Source organism: Hippopotamus amphibius, chromosome 2, assembly GCF_030028045.1.
Source record: "Hippopotamus amphibius kiboko isolate mHipAmp2 chromosome 2, mHipAmp2.hap2, whole genome shotgun sequence".
NCBI lineage: Eukaryota > Metazoa > Chordata > Mammalia > Artiodactyla > Hippopotamidae > Hippopotamus > Hippopotamus amphibius.
In genome coordinates, this window is record NC_080187.1 from 191,158,868 (window position 1) to 191,173,539 (window position 14,672).

Genomic DNA, 14,672 nt, shown 5'->3' on the forward strand with positions numbered 1-14,672 from the left:
TCACAGCCAAATGTTCTGGGCACTCCTCCTCCTGATGGTACATCCCCTGGCTGGGGAGCCTGATGTAGGTCTCAGAACTCTCACTCCTGTGGGAGAAACTCTGTGATAAATAATTTTTAAGTTTGTGGGTCACCCACCTGATGGGTATGGGATTTAATTATATCATGAAAGCACCCCTCCTACTGTCTCATTGTGACTTCTTCATTTTTGGATGTAGATTATCTTTTTTGGTAGGTTTGAGTCTTCTTGCCAGTAGTTCTTCAGCAGTTGTGATTTTGGTGTTTTCATGAGAGAAGGTGAGCTCAAGTCCTTCTACTGTGCCATCTTGTCTCCCACTCCTGGCATCCACATTTTAAATTCCTATTATAAATTTTTGGTTTGTGGTTACCATGAGGCTTTTATATTTTTAGAAATCTCTCTTTCTCTCTCTCTCTCCTATGCGAGTGTGTATGTATGTGACTTAAGTTGCTGATCTTACTTTCAAATGCATTTTAATAATCTTGCATTTGAACTCTCCTCCCCTCATGATAACTGTTTTTGATAATATGTTTTATAGTAATTGCTTTGTGTATCCCTGAACTGCTTATTGTGGATATAGATAATTTTACTACCCTTGTCTTTCAGCCTTCCTACTAGCTATGTGTATGGATGATTTTCTCCCTTTGCTGTATGTTTTCCTTTACTGATAAGCTTTTTCACTTTGTAGTTTTCATCTTTCTAGCTGTTGACTTTTTTCACCTAAAGAAGTTCCTGTAATATTTCTTGCAAAGCTGGTTTGATGGTGCTGAACTGTTTTAGCTTTTGCTTGTCTGTAAAGCTTTTGATATCTTCAACAGATTTAAGCGAGAGCATTGTTGAGTATTCTCAGTTGTAGGTTTTTCCCTTTTACCATTTAAAATATATCATCCCACTCCCTTCTGGCCTGCAGAGTTTCTGCCAAAAAGTCATCTGATAGCCTTTTGAGAATTCCCTTGTATATAACTTATTTCTTTTCCCTTGCTGCTTTTTAGTATTCTAATATTTGCCATTTTAATTGTCATATGTCTTCATGTAGTCCTCCTTGTGTTAACCTGTATGGGACTCTGTGTGCTTCCTGGACTTGGATATCTGTTCCTTTTCCCAGGATAGGGAAGTGTTTAGCTACTATGTCTTCAGACATGTTCTCAACCCTTTTCGTTCTCTCTTCTCCTTTTGGGACTTCTAAAATGCAAATACTAGTGCACTTATGCTGTTCTAGAGTCTCTTAAATGGTCCTCATCTCTTTCACTTTTTCCTGTTCAGCATCAGTGATTACTACTACTCTTTCAGCTTGCTGCTCTGTTCCTCTGTATCATTTAGTGGATTTTTTATTTCAGTTATTGTATCCCTCATCTGGTTGTTCTTTATATTTTCTAACTCAGTTAAAAACTTCTAACTTCTCGCTCTTTGCATTCATTCTTCTCCTGAGTTCTTTGAACTCTTTCTCAGGTAGATTGCCTATCTCCACTTCCCTTAGTTCTTCTGGGGTTTTCTCTCATTCATTCATCTGGAATATGTTCCTTTGTCACTTCATTTTGCATAAGTTTCTGTTTTTATTTTTATGTGTCTGGTAGGTTGGTTAGGTTTCCTGACCTTAAAGAAATGGCCTTTTGTAGGAGACGTCTTATGTGTCTCAGCAGTGCACTTCTCTCTTGTTACTGGGCTATAGGCTTTAGAGGCTCCCCTTTGAGGGCTGTGTGGGTCCTTCTGTTGTGGTAAGCTATATGGACAATCTGGTAGGCTTGGTTGGACCCCAGTCCAGTTGGTTGCCAGGCCCTGCCTTTTGTAGAGGCTGCTGGCCACTGGTTGGCAGGACTGGGCCATGAGGTGGCTGACTGCAGAACCCCATGGAGCCCTGGGGCATATGCTGACTCACTGGTGGGTAGAATGGTCCAGAAGACACTGGGGCTACTGCCTGTACACAGGTGGGTAAAGCCAGATCCTGGGGTTAGTTCCAGTCTATTGGTGGGCAGAGCTGGTTCCTGTGGTCTGGTTGTAGTACTCAGGGGTCATGGAACTGGTGTCAGATCTCTGGTGGTGGGGAGAAGGCCCCACCCTGACTTGATTGGGTACAGGGACCTGGGTGTCCCAAAGCTTGTGTTAGCCTGCTAGTTTGCAGGACTGGGCCTTCCTGGTCTCCCAAGGCAGGGTGTGGCCTGCTGATGTGCAGGCTGGGTCTGTAGGCTGTGGGATTGTGGTTTTCTTGAGTCTGGTACCTGCCATCTGGTGTGTGAGCCTGGTCTAGAGGCTAGAGCAGGTTCCATGGAGGGCAGGGCTAGGCCCCAGAGCATTCTGTGACTGGTGCATGCCCATCGGTGGGTAGAACTGGGTCCTGGGCCCTCTGCTGGGCAAGACCACATCCTGAAGTTGCTCTGGGTTCAGGGGGGTCTTAGGGAAGCCTGTCTGCTAATAAGTGTAGCTGTGTCCCTTGCCCTATTAGTTGCTTGGCTTGAGGTATCTCAGCACTGGCTCCTACAGGCTGTTGGATGGGGCCAAGTCTTAGTAGTAACGAGATAGAGGGAGGATTCCACAATGGCACTTGAAGTACCAGTGTCCACATGGTAGAAGGAGCTGCCAAAAATGGCTGCTGCCATATCTGTGTTCCCAGGGTCAACTGTAGTTACCTCCTGCCTCTCCTGGAAACTCTCCAAAATCAGCAGGTATGTCTGACCCAGGCTCCTTTCAAATCACTGCTTATGCCCTGGGTCCTAGAGCGTGTGAGATTTTGTGTATACCGTTTAATGGTGAAATCTCTATTTCTCTCAGCCCTTTGTGACCCCTGAAAGTAAGCTCCACTAGCCTTATGCTCTGGGAGCTTGTTTTCCTGGCACAGGACCCCTGGACTAGGGAGCCTCAAACCTCTCCTTTGGGAAAATCTCTGCAATGTAATTCTCCAGTTTGTGGGTTGCCCACCCAGGGGCATGGAACTTGACTGTATTGTGAGTTTGCCCCTCCTACCTGTCTCTTCTTTATGTCTTTAGTTGTAGAAGATCTTTTTTGGCAGGTTCTGGTCTTTTCCATCAATGATTGTTCTGCAGATAGTTGTGATTTTGGTGTTTCAGTGAGAGGAGGTGAGCTCAGGGTCTTTCTCCTTGGCCATCTTGGCCAATCTCCTAAACACAGCTTTCTGACCCCAGATTTCATACTGTCAGGACTCTGGATCAGGTGCTCCCGAGGACCTCAGGACTGAACTGAACTTTCTTGATATGATAAGGAAAGATCAGAACTCCGTGAATCAAGAATCACAGACCCTGAAGGAAAGAAACCTTGAGATGGAGAGCATCAGCTTTTAGGAATGGTATCCCCAGCTTCCATGCCCTCTCCTGGTGAGCGAGAGGCCTGTGAGAGTGGAGGTGGATGAGTGGGTGTGATCAGGAGCAGCTTTCTCCTAGGGAGCTGGTTCTGCAGCAGACTGACTCCTGGGCTCAATGCTTGCTGTGAATGACCCACAAGAGAGCCTGCTACAGCCAGTGTAGGAAGCAGCAGTCCTCAGAGGAGCTTGAAAGCTTCCTGAGACACAGCATCACTGGAGTTGGATCACAGAATTGCTGAGGAGAGGTGCAGTGAATAGGCTGAAGGGGGACAATCTTGGTGCAACTGGAGGCAGAAAGACTGAATAGCGTATCATGTTGATTTCATGTAGCAACAAAAATACATGAACACAAACCAAATCCAGCCCATCATGCTTTTTGAAATTCTGATTTATCAGAGTCCTGTTAATCTTTCCTGACAGGTCTTGTCATAGTAGAGCTGTTGGGGAAACCCAGAACAGAGCTTACCATGCAGATACAACTATACAGGCCTGTGACCTTTTTATGTAAATGGCTGGTGGGATTGATGGGATATGTGTTCATCATCAGAGATTTTGCAGATGTCTCCATTTCCAAGAAAAGAAAAAGCTAAATCATTCAGGTTTGATTTAATTCTCCGTCAGAGAGAATTTTACATTAAAAAGGGAACAGACCTCTTCTGATTTCTGCAACTCTCAGTACAGCTGCAAAGAACACATCAAGTGGGGTATGAAAATTACCCAGCAACTGCTGAATGTAGCAGCTGCTTTCTGCTAAACGTCTTTACCTCAGTGTTGCTTAACTTTGAACTAGGGCTGAGGATTCTAGAAATATACTGGATGTGATGCCTTCTAGCTGACACTATAACCAACCCTCGAGGAGCAAAAGGGAACACAAGTGAGGGTAATGCTGTGTTGATTTATGAAATAGGAGTAGTTGCAAAGACCAAAAATGACAGTGAATATTTGTGTGGAACACAAATCGATAGAGCAGAGAGTTGAGCTAGTGGGAAATCACAGTCTCTTACCTGCTATGACTTCATTCAGTTAAAAAGAATGTACCTTCCACTGTCCAATCAAAAAAATGAAATGGGCCTCTATTTGTAGAGGTCATAATTCCAGATTACATCAAGGGTGCAAAACAGCCTATGTCCTGAAAAGAGGTTATGATGTTGCCAAAAAGCCATTTTTGGATTCATTAGCAGTTAGTTGAAATAACAGATTTGGTGACATTGCCAGGTCCTGCCAAATGTATGTCAGGTGTCAAATGTACAAGACCCTTATGTTTATACAGACATTTGTGAGAATGTTAGAACCTTTCATTGAGACCCAATCTTGTAAGTGAACCTGGTCTTGGATACACATGGGAATTTTCAAAATCAAATTCATAGCCACCTTGTTTCTCTCTAACCCTTAACTCATAATACTGAGAATCATTTCCTAACAATACATAATGTTAGACTCATATTGGGTTTCAAAATGTTTAAATTGGTTTGCTTTTTTTTTTTTAAACAAAGTGTTTAAAATTGGCAAGGGGGAAATAACTTTGTCTTCATCTATGTATGTGAAAACTAATCTTTCTCCCAATAATCTTCTAGCATTTAAAAAAAAGTCTTTAAACCATTTAATAATTATGTTTGTAACCTATCTCTAGGAACTACAGTTAAAGTCAGAATATAGTACGTTCTGTGGATAAAGATGATTGATTTAAAAAACCCCCAACAATTTACAGGTATGTAATTTTTAAGTATGCTAATATCAACCTAATTGTCCTTTATTTTGGCTCATCTAATTTACAAACATGATTTCTGAAGTTGAACAGTATTTGTAATGGCAATGTCCAAAGCAATTTTGGCTGAGTGAAGTGTTATTTGCTGAACAAAAATGTAGTTGTTTGTGCAAGTTTAAACATTTCATAAGGCCAGCTGAGTTCATTTCAACCCTACTTACAAAATAATTATTGGCAAGTGAAATGGGCTGAGGGGTAGAGACAAGACGTTTTCAAGCTTCTGAGATTTATAAAACCAAACTCTTCGATCATTGAAAGTAAAATCAAAAGGTCACAGACAATTGAAAGGTACAAGTTTAAATCTCAGGATTAAAAAAAATTTCTGACAAGAGGAATATTTACAATGGAACAGTGAAGAAAATGTTTTGTTACAGTCAGAAACACGGAAAATATGCTGTTGAAAATTGTTGGCTCTGAAATAAATAAAATCCAGACTGAGACTATTAAAAATATCAAAGTGATCTACTATGTGCCAACTCTATTTTGTTCTGTTGTTATAAAGAAAATCCATTATTAAATATAATGCAGTTCTGGTTAAATTATCAAAGACATTTTCCATTTGCAAGCTGTTGTTTACCATATGCTATATATTCTTCTCTAACAATTTTAGTACACTTCCATCAGAGACCCATAGGCGCAGAGATAAAATGAAATTTTGAGTCATTTTAACTTCCTAACCAAGGTACAGATCCCTTCCAAACTAGTCATTCAACTCGCTCATAACTGATGCTTGATAGAGATGAGTTTTTGGATGGCAAAATAATAGATTAAAAAAAATACTTTGAGGTGTTAGGTGGAAGAAAGCATCCTTGTCCACTGGCTGCCCAGACTGAAACTCTCTAGTGACAGGGAGCTCACCACATTGCAAGGAAACCCATTTCTCTCATTGGCTGGCTTGACAATTAGGAAGGTATGTGCTAAAACTGAGCTTTACACCAACTGACCCTGGTTTTGTATTCTAGAATACACCTACTCCATCTTCATTAGCTTAGTTTTCTGAAGATTTTGAGAGGACTTTTCTGTGTCCTGTACGGTTTCTTCTCTATGCGGCAACCTCATTTCACCTTTATTTTCCTAGCCTTTAATGCCCTAAAGGGTTTTAAAAATTGATATCAATTGAACTAGCTTAACTATTAAATACTCAATATTGCTCTTAAAATAAAACAGCATTTTCAAATTATGACATTGAGAAAACAAGAGTTATAGCATTCAATTGGATTCAATTTGGGATTATCCCTTTGTAATTAAACTAGCACTGACTAGTAACAGATGTTTAGGGGAGAAAAAAAGGATGGAACGCCTAAGCTTGCCAACACTGTGTATGTCTGAGGGGAGGGGGTATGATAAATTTTTATAACGAAACACATGTGCTCTAAGACAATGAACTTGAGGTTTTTAAAGTACTGAAATCTAGTAATTTAAAAGTCACAGGATTAATTAGGTCATGCTTTAGAAATAATGCTACAGTCTAAATATCTTGCTGGTGAGAAATAACTCTGCTGCCTTGAATGAATAAAACAAGGGACTGACTCAAATATGTTAAATTTTCTTCTAGTGGTTATATATTTGGCACCTTTAGAAGCTGTAACTAACAGATCAAGGATAGTTTAATTTTAGGAGACTTTATTTAGTCTCTAGAATGGCCCCTCCAATCCCACATCCATGCAAGAACACAAAGCCAAGGGGTACACTAAAAAAGAGACTGTTTTATTGTGACATTTCTGACATGGACCCCTTGTTGACAGGAATGACCGAGGGTAATCTTGGCATATTGCACGGGTGTGATGAAGGATGCACTGGTGATCCTCTGGCTGCTGAGGCTGTTTCTTGGTCCTCCCAGACCTCCATGCACGTGTGGGCCAGTCACAGAAATTTCATTACCACTTGGTGTATACACTTAACAAGTCTTTGGTCTTAATAAGCACCATTACAAACCCTCACATTAAGGGCATTATTATTCTAGTTTATAAATGTTTCAATGATAAAAAATAGCACGATTACAGTATACACACACTTAATTTACATGTAATGTATTATACTCATAACTGAGATAAGCTACTGAACTAACTTTGGTTGATTGAAATTAATGAAGTATTTGAACTGAATACTTGTAATTTGGTTTCTAAGTTGTGTAAATATTACAGTGCATTTATAAATCTAGTTTGAGAATTTACTAGCACCAAATAGATATTATAGATGGCCAACCTAATACTTGTATTTGGAGAAGCAAAGTTTTACAATTTGAAAAAATAGAACAGTCCATCAGTTGAAAGCACATTCCTGTACGTCTGCTGGAAGGATGGCACCTCAGCGTGAATGGCCAACCCCCAGTGGAAATACATGTCCCAGTTTTCAAGAATCAACACATATGACAAGGTAGCTTAGCTACATACATGAGAAGCCTGAGAAAGTGGTTGTTTTGAACTAGGGTAGTCACCTGTACCTTACTTTTGGAATACAAGAATAGTGCTTATTTATAGAAATTTATGTGGTGAAAGACTGTACCTATAATATGAAGATTCTGATTGGGGGAAAAATTCAGTTCTACCTATCTATCTTTGTTTTTTAATTATTTGGTCTCTGGATGGTGAATTAATGAAGCAAAATCTGAATTTTCATCTTCAGATTATCACCCAGTTCACCACTGAGGTAGTCTCTGTCATGTTTATCTTCTAGCTGATTAAGTTCTTTCTTTTTATAAAGTGGAGTACTACTGATTTGTAATGAATAGGTTCCAGCCACTGGCTTCTTCTTTGTGAAGTGGAGGTAGCTGATCCCTTCCTTTTGGTTGATTTTAAAGAAACCGTTTTCATTTCCAGATTCAATCAAGTATCTGTTGTGATTCGTCAGAGTCGTAAGGGCTGGAAGGAGTTCTAGGATTCGGACCTTGTTATTGATGTGGGAAATATTGAAAGCGAACACGGCTGTCTTCTCAACATCCCAACTTGCAAGACTCACATTGGCTTCTATCTCAGGCTGATCCTGGAAAGACATATGGCAATGTGTTAAATAAAAGGTAAACGTGCCACTTACTAAAGAAAAAGTGACTCAAATCTCACAGTAACACAACTTTCTTATGTTGTACAAACTACAATGAAAGCGAATATGCATGAAACACTGTAAAACACAAATGTTAAATTGGCATAGTTTTATAATATTAAAAAATAAACATGTCAACAAGAAAGTTGAAATCACTTGTATTTGGTGGTCTCCTATTGCAGAGGGTCTCAGCGTGTGGTCCCTCTACCAACAGCATCAGCATCACCTGGGAATCTGTTAGAAATCCAGGCTCTCGGTGTCACCTGAAACCTGCTGAATCAGAAACCCTGGGGATGTTTTCCAGAAATCTATTTTAACAAGCCTTCCAGATGACTCAGATGCACACTCAAGTTTGAGAACCACTGTTTTAATATACTATTTTCTTTCCAAAGACTTATCTCATTTCCCAAACCACAGCAGATGGGATGCAGTACTGATGCTAAGAGAAAACCAGTTTATTTCAATTTTGTTCACTGACGCAAAACCATCCCCACCGAAGGACACACCTAGAACCTACTTCCTGGCTCTGATGATCTGCTAATATTCAATGCTTTTCACCTGGCTTCTTGCTTGCCTCTCTGGGACCACATGTGCTGGGTTCTCTGGGCCTGCGGCCAGAGGTCTGGGTATCTGCATTTCTAAGTTGACTGAAAGGCTGCAGCAGCCGTAGGCAAAGAAAACCAGGCTGCTTGAGCTCCATGTTGTTTTTGTCTAGAATCCAAGTTCTCTCACACTCCACATGGCTCTTTTCAGTAGAGGAGCCTCTAGCTTTCAGAACTTGGCATCCCTGCACAGGGAGCACTATGTCACTTCACTGTTCTGCCCACTTGCTGTCCTGGATCTCAGACCTGGTCCTTTCAGCAGACTTTGGGTGGGTGTTTGACTTTCTTTTTGGCGAGACAGAGGAAATGAGCAAATATGTGAAAACCTTCGAATGGCCACTCCCTAAAAGCAGCAAGAAACTCCAGAGAGCCTCACAGACTCTTGTAAAATACAGCCTAGAGCTCAGGGAATGTCTGGATTTTCTCCCCAGGGAGCGTTTTCACACTTTGGATCATCCTTGGAGGAAACCACAGGAATCTGGAGGGCCTTTCCGCAAGCGGAGATGTCAGGAGAAAGCACGTTCTGACCTACCTCAGTGTTGGGGGTGTCCGTTTCATTTGTGCTTCTCCGCCTCCTGCCCCGTTTGGGGTAGCCGTTGATCTTACACTCATAACAAGCCTCTGGGGAGAGTGAATTGTCATCCATTTCACCACTGGCAGGTGGTTCTGGGTTTCCTCGGCCCATGCCCATTCCAGAAACGCAGTGCCTGTGGCAGAAGGGAAACATAGACGTTTTTCATTAGAATTGGGAGGCGAAGGAGGAGCCAGAGTTCTGGTGAGGCCTGGACCCCGCCTAGTGACATTCAGCCCTTGATTATTTGACCACTGGATGATCGGCTGGTTCTGAGAACCACACTGAAGCCCTCTGTGTTTGGCCTCAAATTCTCAGTTCCCTGAATTGACTGATTTCTTTTTACTGCCTCTCAAGGCCCCGTTTGGCATATTTATTTGTCCCTTCATTTCCCAAACGTAATTTGGCAGGTGTTTTGCTGTACTGCTGGGGGGCGGAGACAGGGAGTGGAAAGAAGAGAAGAACAGAGGATGAGGGAGACCATGTGACTTGGGAGCATGAATAAAAATGCCTTCTTTCTATGAAACAGGCTCCGCGTAGTGAGAAAGGTATGAGACATCACTCTTCAATTCCTTGCCCTCTTCCTGCTTAACTGACACGATTACTGCCACCTCCACTTCCACCACTCCACTATCACCAGCCTTCACCACTCCAGCTTTGGAGCCATCTCTCCTAATATCAGGCCTCTCACTCTGGCTGAAGCTCCTGAAGATAGCAAGAGAGCTCTAGGTGATAACTGAGGTTGTTTTAGAAATAAATAGTGAAGATATGCAATGTATAAAATACATGTATCGAAGCTTGCCCAACTGTGGGAAATTGTTTCAAGTCATTCAAAACCACTAGGTCCGTTGGCTCTGACTCATGTGAGGCTGAATAAACAAACCCATGCCCAAGAGAGAACTAGTTCAGCTGTTTTTCTTTGCCTTTCAGTTTTGAAAGCCAAGTTATGGAGGGAGGCTTGTGTGTTTCACAAGGCCCTTGTTTTGTTATTCTGCTTACTAGTTCATAGGCCACTTGGAACATATTTACCAGGATCCCCTTTCAAAATGTGTTGAAATATTTGAATGATCCTAAAAGAATCTTTATATAGGGGTAGGGTCCATTCTGGCGATTCACGGAGGAGCCCAAACTGTTATAAACGGGTAGATTTCTACTGCTGGGTCTACTAATGGGCCATAATGTAGACCAAATATTTGTTTCTCTTTCTGAATTATGACCTATCTTTATAACTCATATTGAAAATATAATGCCAATAAGAACGCTTTGTATTTTGCAGCAACTTACAGGTTTCTAATGTTTTCTGTCATCCTGCTGAGCCCAACACACTTCCTTACCCCATCCTTTAATCTTGCACCATGAAATGTGTAGAAACAATAAAACGGATAGAACGATAGATGCTCATCGTGTGTGTGTGTGTGTGTGTGTGTGTGTGTGTGTGTGTGCGCGCGCGTGCGCGCGCGCGTTCACAGAATGCTTACATTATTGGAAGGAAAACCCCAAATTCACAGGCTTTGGTTACTTTCTCAGAACTCCCTTCTAGCATTTTCATATCCCTGGAACACCATTTACAAGAAATGTGACTATAAAATCTCACTGGCCTGAAGCCAGTTTGGAGTGTCACAATTTTTGTTGGGAAAATGGTTCTGGCATTAAACATATAAAGAATGAGTCTACTGAGAGCCAGACACAAACATCTGGGAATTTGAGTCCTACTGCTGGCATTGTGTATGTTTCGCATGAAACATTCTTTTACCTTCTACACACCCCAAAATGAATCACTTGATGTTTGTGTGCCGGGAAATCAAAGACCACAAAATTAACAATTTGATATATACACATATGTGTGCATTGTGGAATATGTGACTTTGTGTGTGTGGGATTGTATATAAGTGTGTGTGTTGGTGTGTGTGTGTGTGTATATATATATATATATATTTGTATGTATATTTAATGTCTCTGTGTTCCTAATTAAAAAGTTAAAATTTGAGCTCCTTCACAGGATAGCCAAAACCAAGACAGCCAAGTCCAGATTAATTCAGCGGGGAAGAAGACCTAAACTTTGAAAACTTAACACTAACTTTTAAATTACTGAGTAAAATAAAAATACATCCCTGGCCCCAACTCTCACACATAAAATGTGGTGAAGTATTTTACCTGGAAAATACAGTAATTATTTTAACTCATACTTAATGCACTTTTGGCAATTTTTAACGTAAATTTAAGTCTGAAATGTAAAATATACTTTAAAACTGTAGAGGTATCTTTTTGATTTATCCTAACAGGAGCCAGATGAGAAGGTATTTTAAGTCGAGACAGAATGCTGCTTGCCCCAGGAGAAGGCTGCAGCAGCAATGTGCAGCCTGAGTCCAGTTCTGTCATGGGTCGCAGCCCCTACATTTCCTGAGAAATGAATCACTTTCCAACAAGATGTGAAGATCTTTCGAATGAGATAGATAAGCCATGTGGCGAGGTATTTACAATGTCGTTTCATTATTTTGTTTGACATCCTATGAATTTCCAGAAATTTAGATGTCCCCTTTCAAATAAAATAACCCAAAACCTTTGCAGTGCTAACTGGAATTAACTCAAGGATCATAAAAAGTATGGTTCTACTCTACTAGAACAGGTCATTTTGAGTTAAATATACTTAGTTATGTTATGAATGAGAAAGCCTCCAACCCTGACCACAGCTAGCAATGCTTACCCTTGGCCTATTCGGAAGTAGCCAGGTGGACAGGCACACAGGTAGCCACCCTCAGTATTGGAACAGCCATAACTGCAGGGGGCCTGAGAAGAGCCACATTCATTGATGTCTTGGCAGCCACCACTGAACTGTTCGTACTGGAAGCCGGCAGGACACATGCACTTGTAGCTCCCCAGGGTGTTGTGACAGGAGGCTCCTCCGCAAATGTGAGCACTCAGGCATTCATTTTCATCTGCAGAATAAACCAGAAGACACCGCATATGTGATACCAGCCAGAGGTTTCTATGGAGGAGTCTGGGTTAAGCCACTTGCTGCTGGCCAGCTGGCCTTCATCTAGGCTCTCCGGAAGGTAATACAGGCAGAGATGGCTAGGGGTGGGGAAGGGAACAAGAGAGAAAGATGTGGAAACAGATGTGGTCTCTTGCCATATGGTGAGCAAATGTGGTTTCTGAGGTCAAGTGCACCAGGAAGAGTACCTTAGAAGATGGTATTCTGAGGACCAGCAGACTCCAGTCCTCACCTGAAGCCAACATTAGTATGTTCTGCTCCACGGGAGCATCCGTGAAGAATGTGGGGATGGTTCATGGCTAAGGCTCAGGGTTCAGGGTGGGAGGGCAGGAATCAGTTCTCTGCACCTTTGCTTCACAAGTGCCCAGCAATGGGATGACTATCTCTACAGCAGAGATAAACCATATTCCTGGTGGCTGCTTTCCCAGTCTTCCTTTTTCAGGATGAGTAAGGCTGGCAAGGGCTAACATCCTGCAGGAAGTGTCCAGCCCACTTGGACTTCCTTTTCAAAAGTCCATAAAAGCCCCCAGGTGCTTGCCCTGGGGATGAACAGTACCTTCTGGTATGTCTGCTCCCATCTCTGAACAGGCCCCCTTATCCAAACCAGCCTCCTGCCCAGAGTGTCTGGACCACGTCTAAAGCTGAGTGTGGCTGGAAGAGATTCAGTGCAGGCTTCACGGGCAATAATTGGGGAAAACCCACAAGAGACACAGATGCTGCAGAACCAGCTACCCACAGGGACTGGCCAAATCTGATGGTAATAAGTAGGAAAAAGAAATCGAACTTTCTCAGATCAATTCAAAGGGAAAAAAATCTCAAGTTTCTCATTATCTCTGATTTCTACTTTTTTGAAATTTCTAATATATTTTCGTAGGCCTGCCTTTGTAGGGCAGCACGGAAGTTTGCTGGTAAGACATTTCTTAACTGCTACAGTCCATTTTCAGCCATATGTTCATTTGAATGCATGTGACTGACCTTCTCACTTGGCAAATACTTACTTCCAATGGAAGGGAGGAGGAGAAAGGCAACTAATACTTACTAGATGTCTACTCAACCTGCCTAACAATCACGGAGGTAGGTATTAAAATCCCTATTTTCCAGACGAAGAAAGCAAGACTCAGAAAGCCCCTGCACGACCTCCCAGCAGCAGCAGCAGGGCAGAGATGCACACCCAGGTCTGTCTGACTACAAAAGTCACATAGCTTTCCTTTATATCAGTGTCTCTCAAGAGACTCGCCCATATTTATATGGTTCTTTCTCTTTTAGGTTTTCCTTATTTGCTAAGGTAGATTTGTTTTTCAAGAACAAAATTGTTTCTAAGAAAATATGTTTTTTGTTGTTGTTTTTTTTAATTAGGAAAACAGGTGGGTAAAAATGGTGAGGGCAGGGTACTTGCGTGTGTGTGTACACACACACACACAATTCATATTGCCTTCCACCCTTCTTTTCTTCTCCCTTCCTTCCTTGAATGCTCCCCCCCCCTCCTTTTTTGCCTGTATGTGGCTACAGAGAGAAGAAGTAGATACATAACAAGAAGGCCATTGGCTGAGCTGCCTGCTATGGCTCAGTGCCTAGCTATGCATCTGTTTGAGATCCTTTATATCCAGGGACTCTCAAATACCCACCCAACATCACTTAGGTTCCAGGATTCCTAAAACAAAATGATTCGACATGCCATTGTCTGTGTTCTTTTCCCCTCATTTTAAATTAGAGATGAGCTGTGTGGTAGAAACCAATGGAGACCATGAGCAACCAAGGATGAATGAAGAACTGAGGGTGGTTTCTCTGGTGGAGGGAATAGCTCTGGGCTTGATGTGTTCTCCTTGCCCCGCATATCCACTTGCAGACTTCTCACCTGCACTTGGCCCTACAAGGATGATTGGAATGGAGCATCAACAAGCTCCTCTCCTGTGTCCCGTGCTTTTGGTTAGGTTCAGCCATCTGTTACTGATAAAACCTCTAAGGCATGGGTGCATGTGGGGAAGACCTGTAAATATAGAGCTTAGATTTACTCTGTTTTGTTCCAAGGGACAGAAATAGGACCAATGGTTAGGAGTTAAAGGGAGCAAAGTTTCATTCTTTATGAAAAAGTTGTTTCTAAGAATTAAAGTTTTCTATGCATAGATTGGGTTATCTTGGGGGAAGGTGAGTACCTTTCCAGGTTGGAGAGGGATTGATATGTTAGGAAAAGGATCAGAATAGATCACTGCTAAGGTTCTTTCTAAATTTGAATATCTATCTTTTTAACTTGGAGTATCTAGTCCAGTCAAGAACTCTCCCTGTCCCCCTTTCACATTCTTTTCTACTTTATTTTACTTTTTTTTCCTCCCTGAGAATCTAATAAGTTTAAATTAAACTTGCTTATCTGGGTT

At 41.7% G+C, this 14,672-nt stretch overlaps 1 protein-coding gene across 2 annotated transcripts in view; it reads right to left on the reverse strand.

Annotated features, from left to right (window-relative positions):
* Positions 1 to 6,782: 6,782 nt before the first annotated feature.
* The window catches only part of FBN1 (fibrillin 1), a 250,972-nt gene continuing 243,082 nt past the window's right edge, over positions 6,783 to 14,672 (reverse strand). For both annotated transcript variants that reach the window (XM_057722115.1, XM_057722114.1), the window contains exons 64-66: positions 12,013 to 12,244; positions 9,270 to 9,444; positions 6,783 to 8,078 (exon numbers count right to left, since the gene is read on the reverse strand). In XM_057722115.1, coding sequence (XP_057578098.1) covers positions 7,689 to 8,078; positions 9,270 to 9,444; positions 12,013 to 12,244 — 797 coding nt within the window. In that variant the 3' untranslated portion in view covers positions 6,783 to 7,688. The remainder of the gene's footprint in view (positions 8,079 to 9,269; positions 9,445 to 12,012; positions 12,245 to 14,672) is intronic.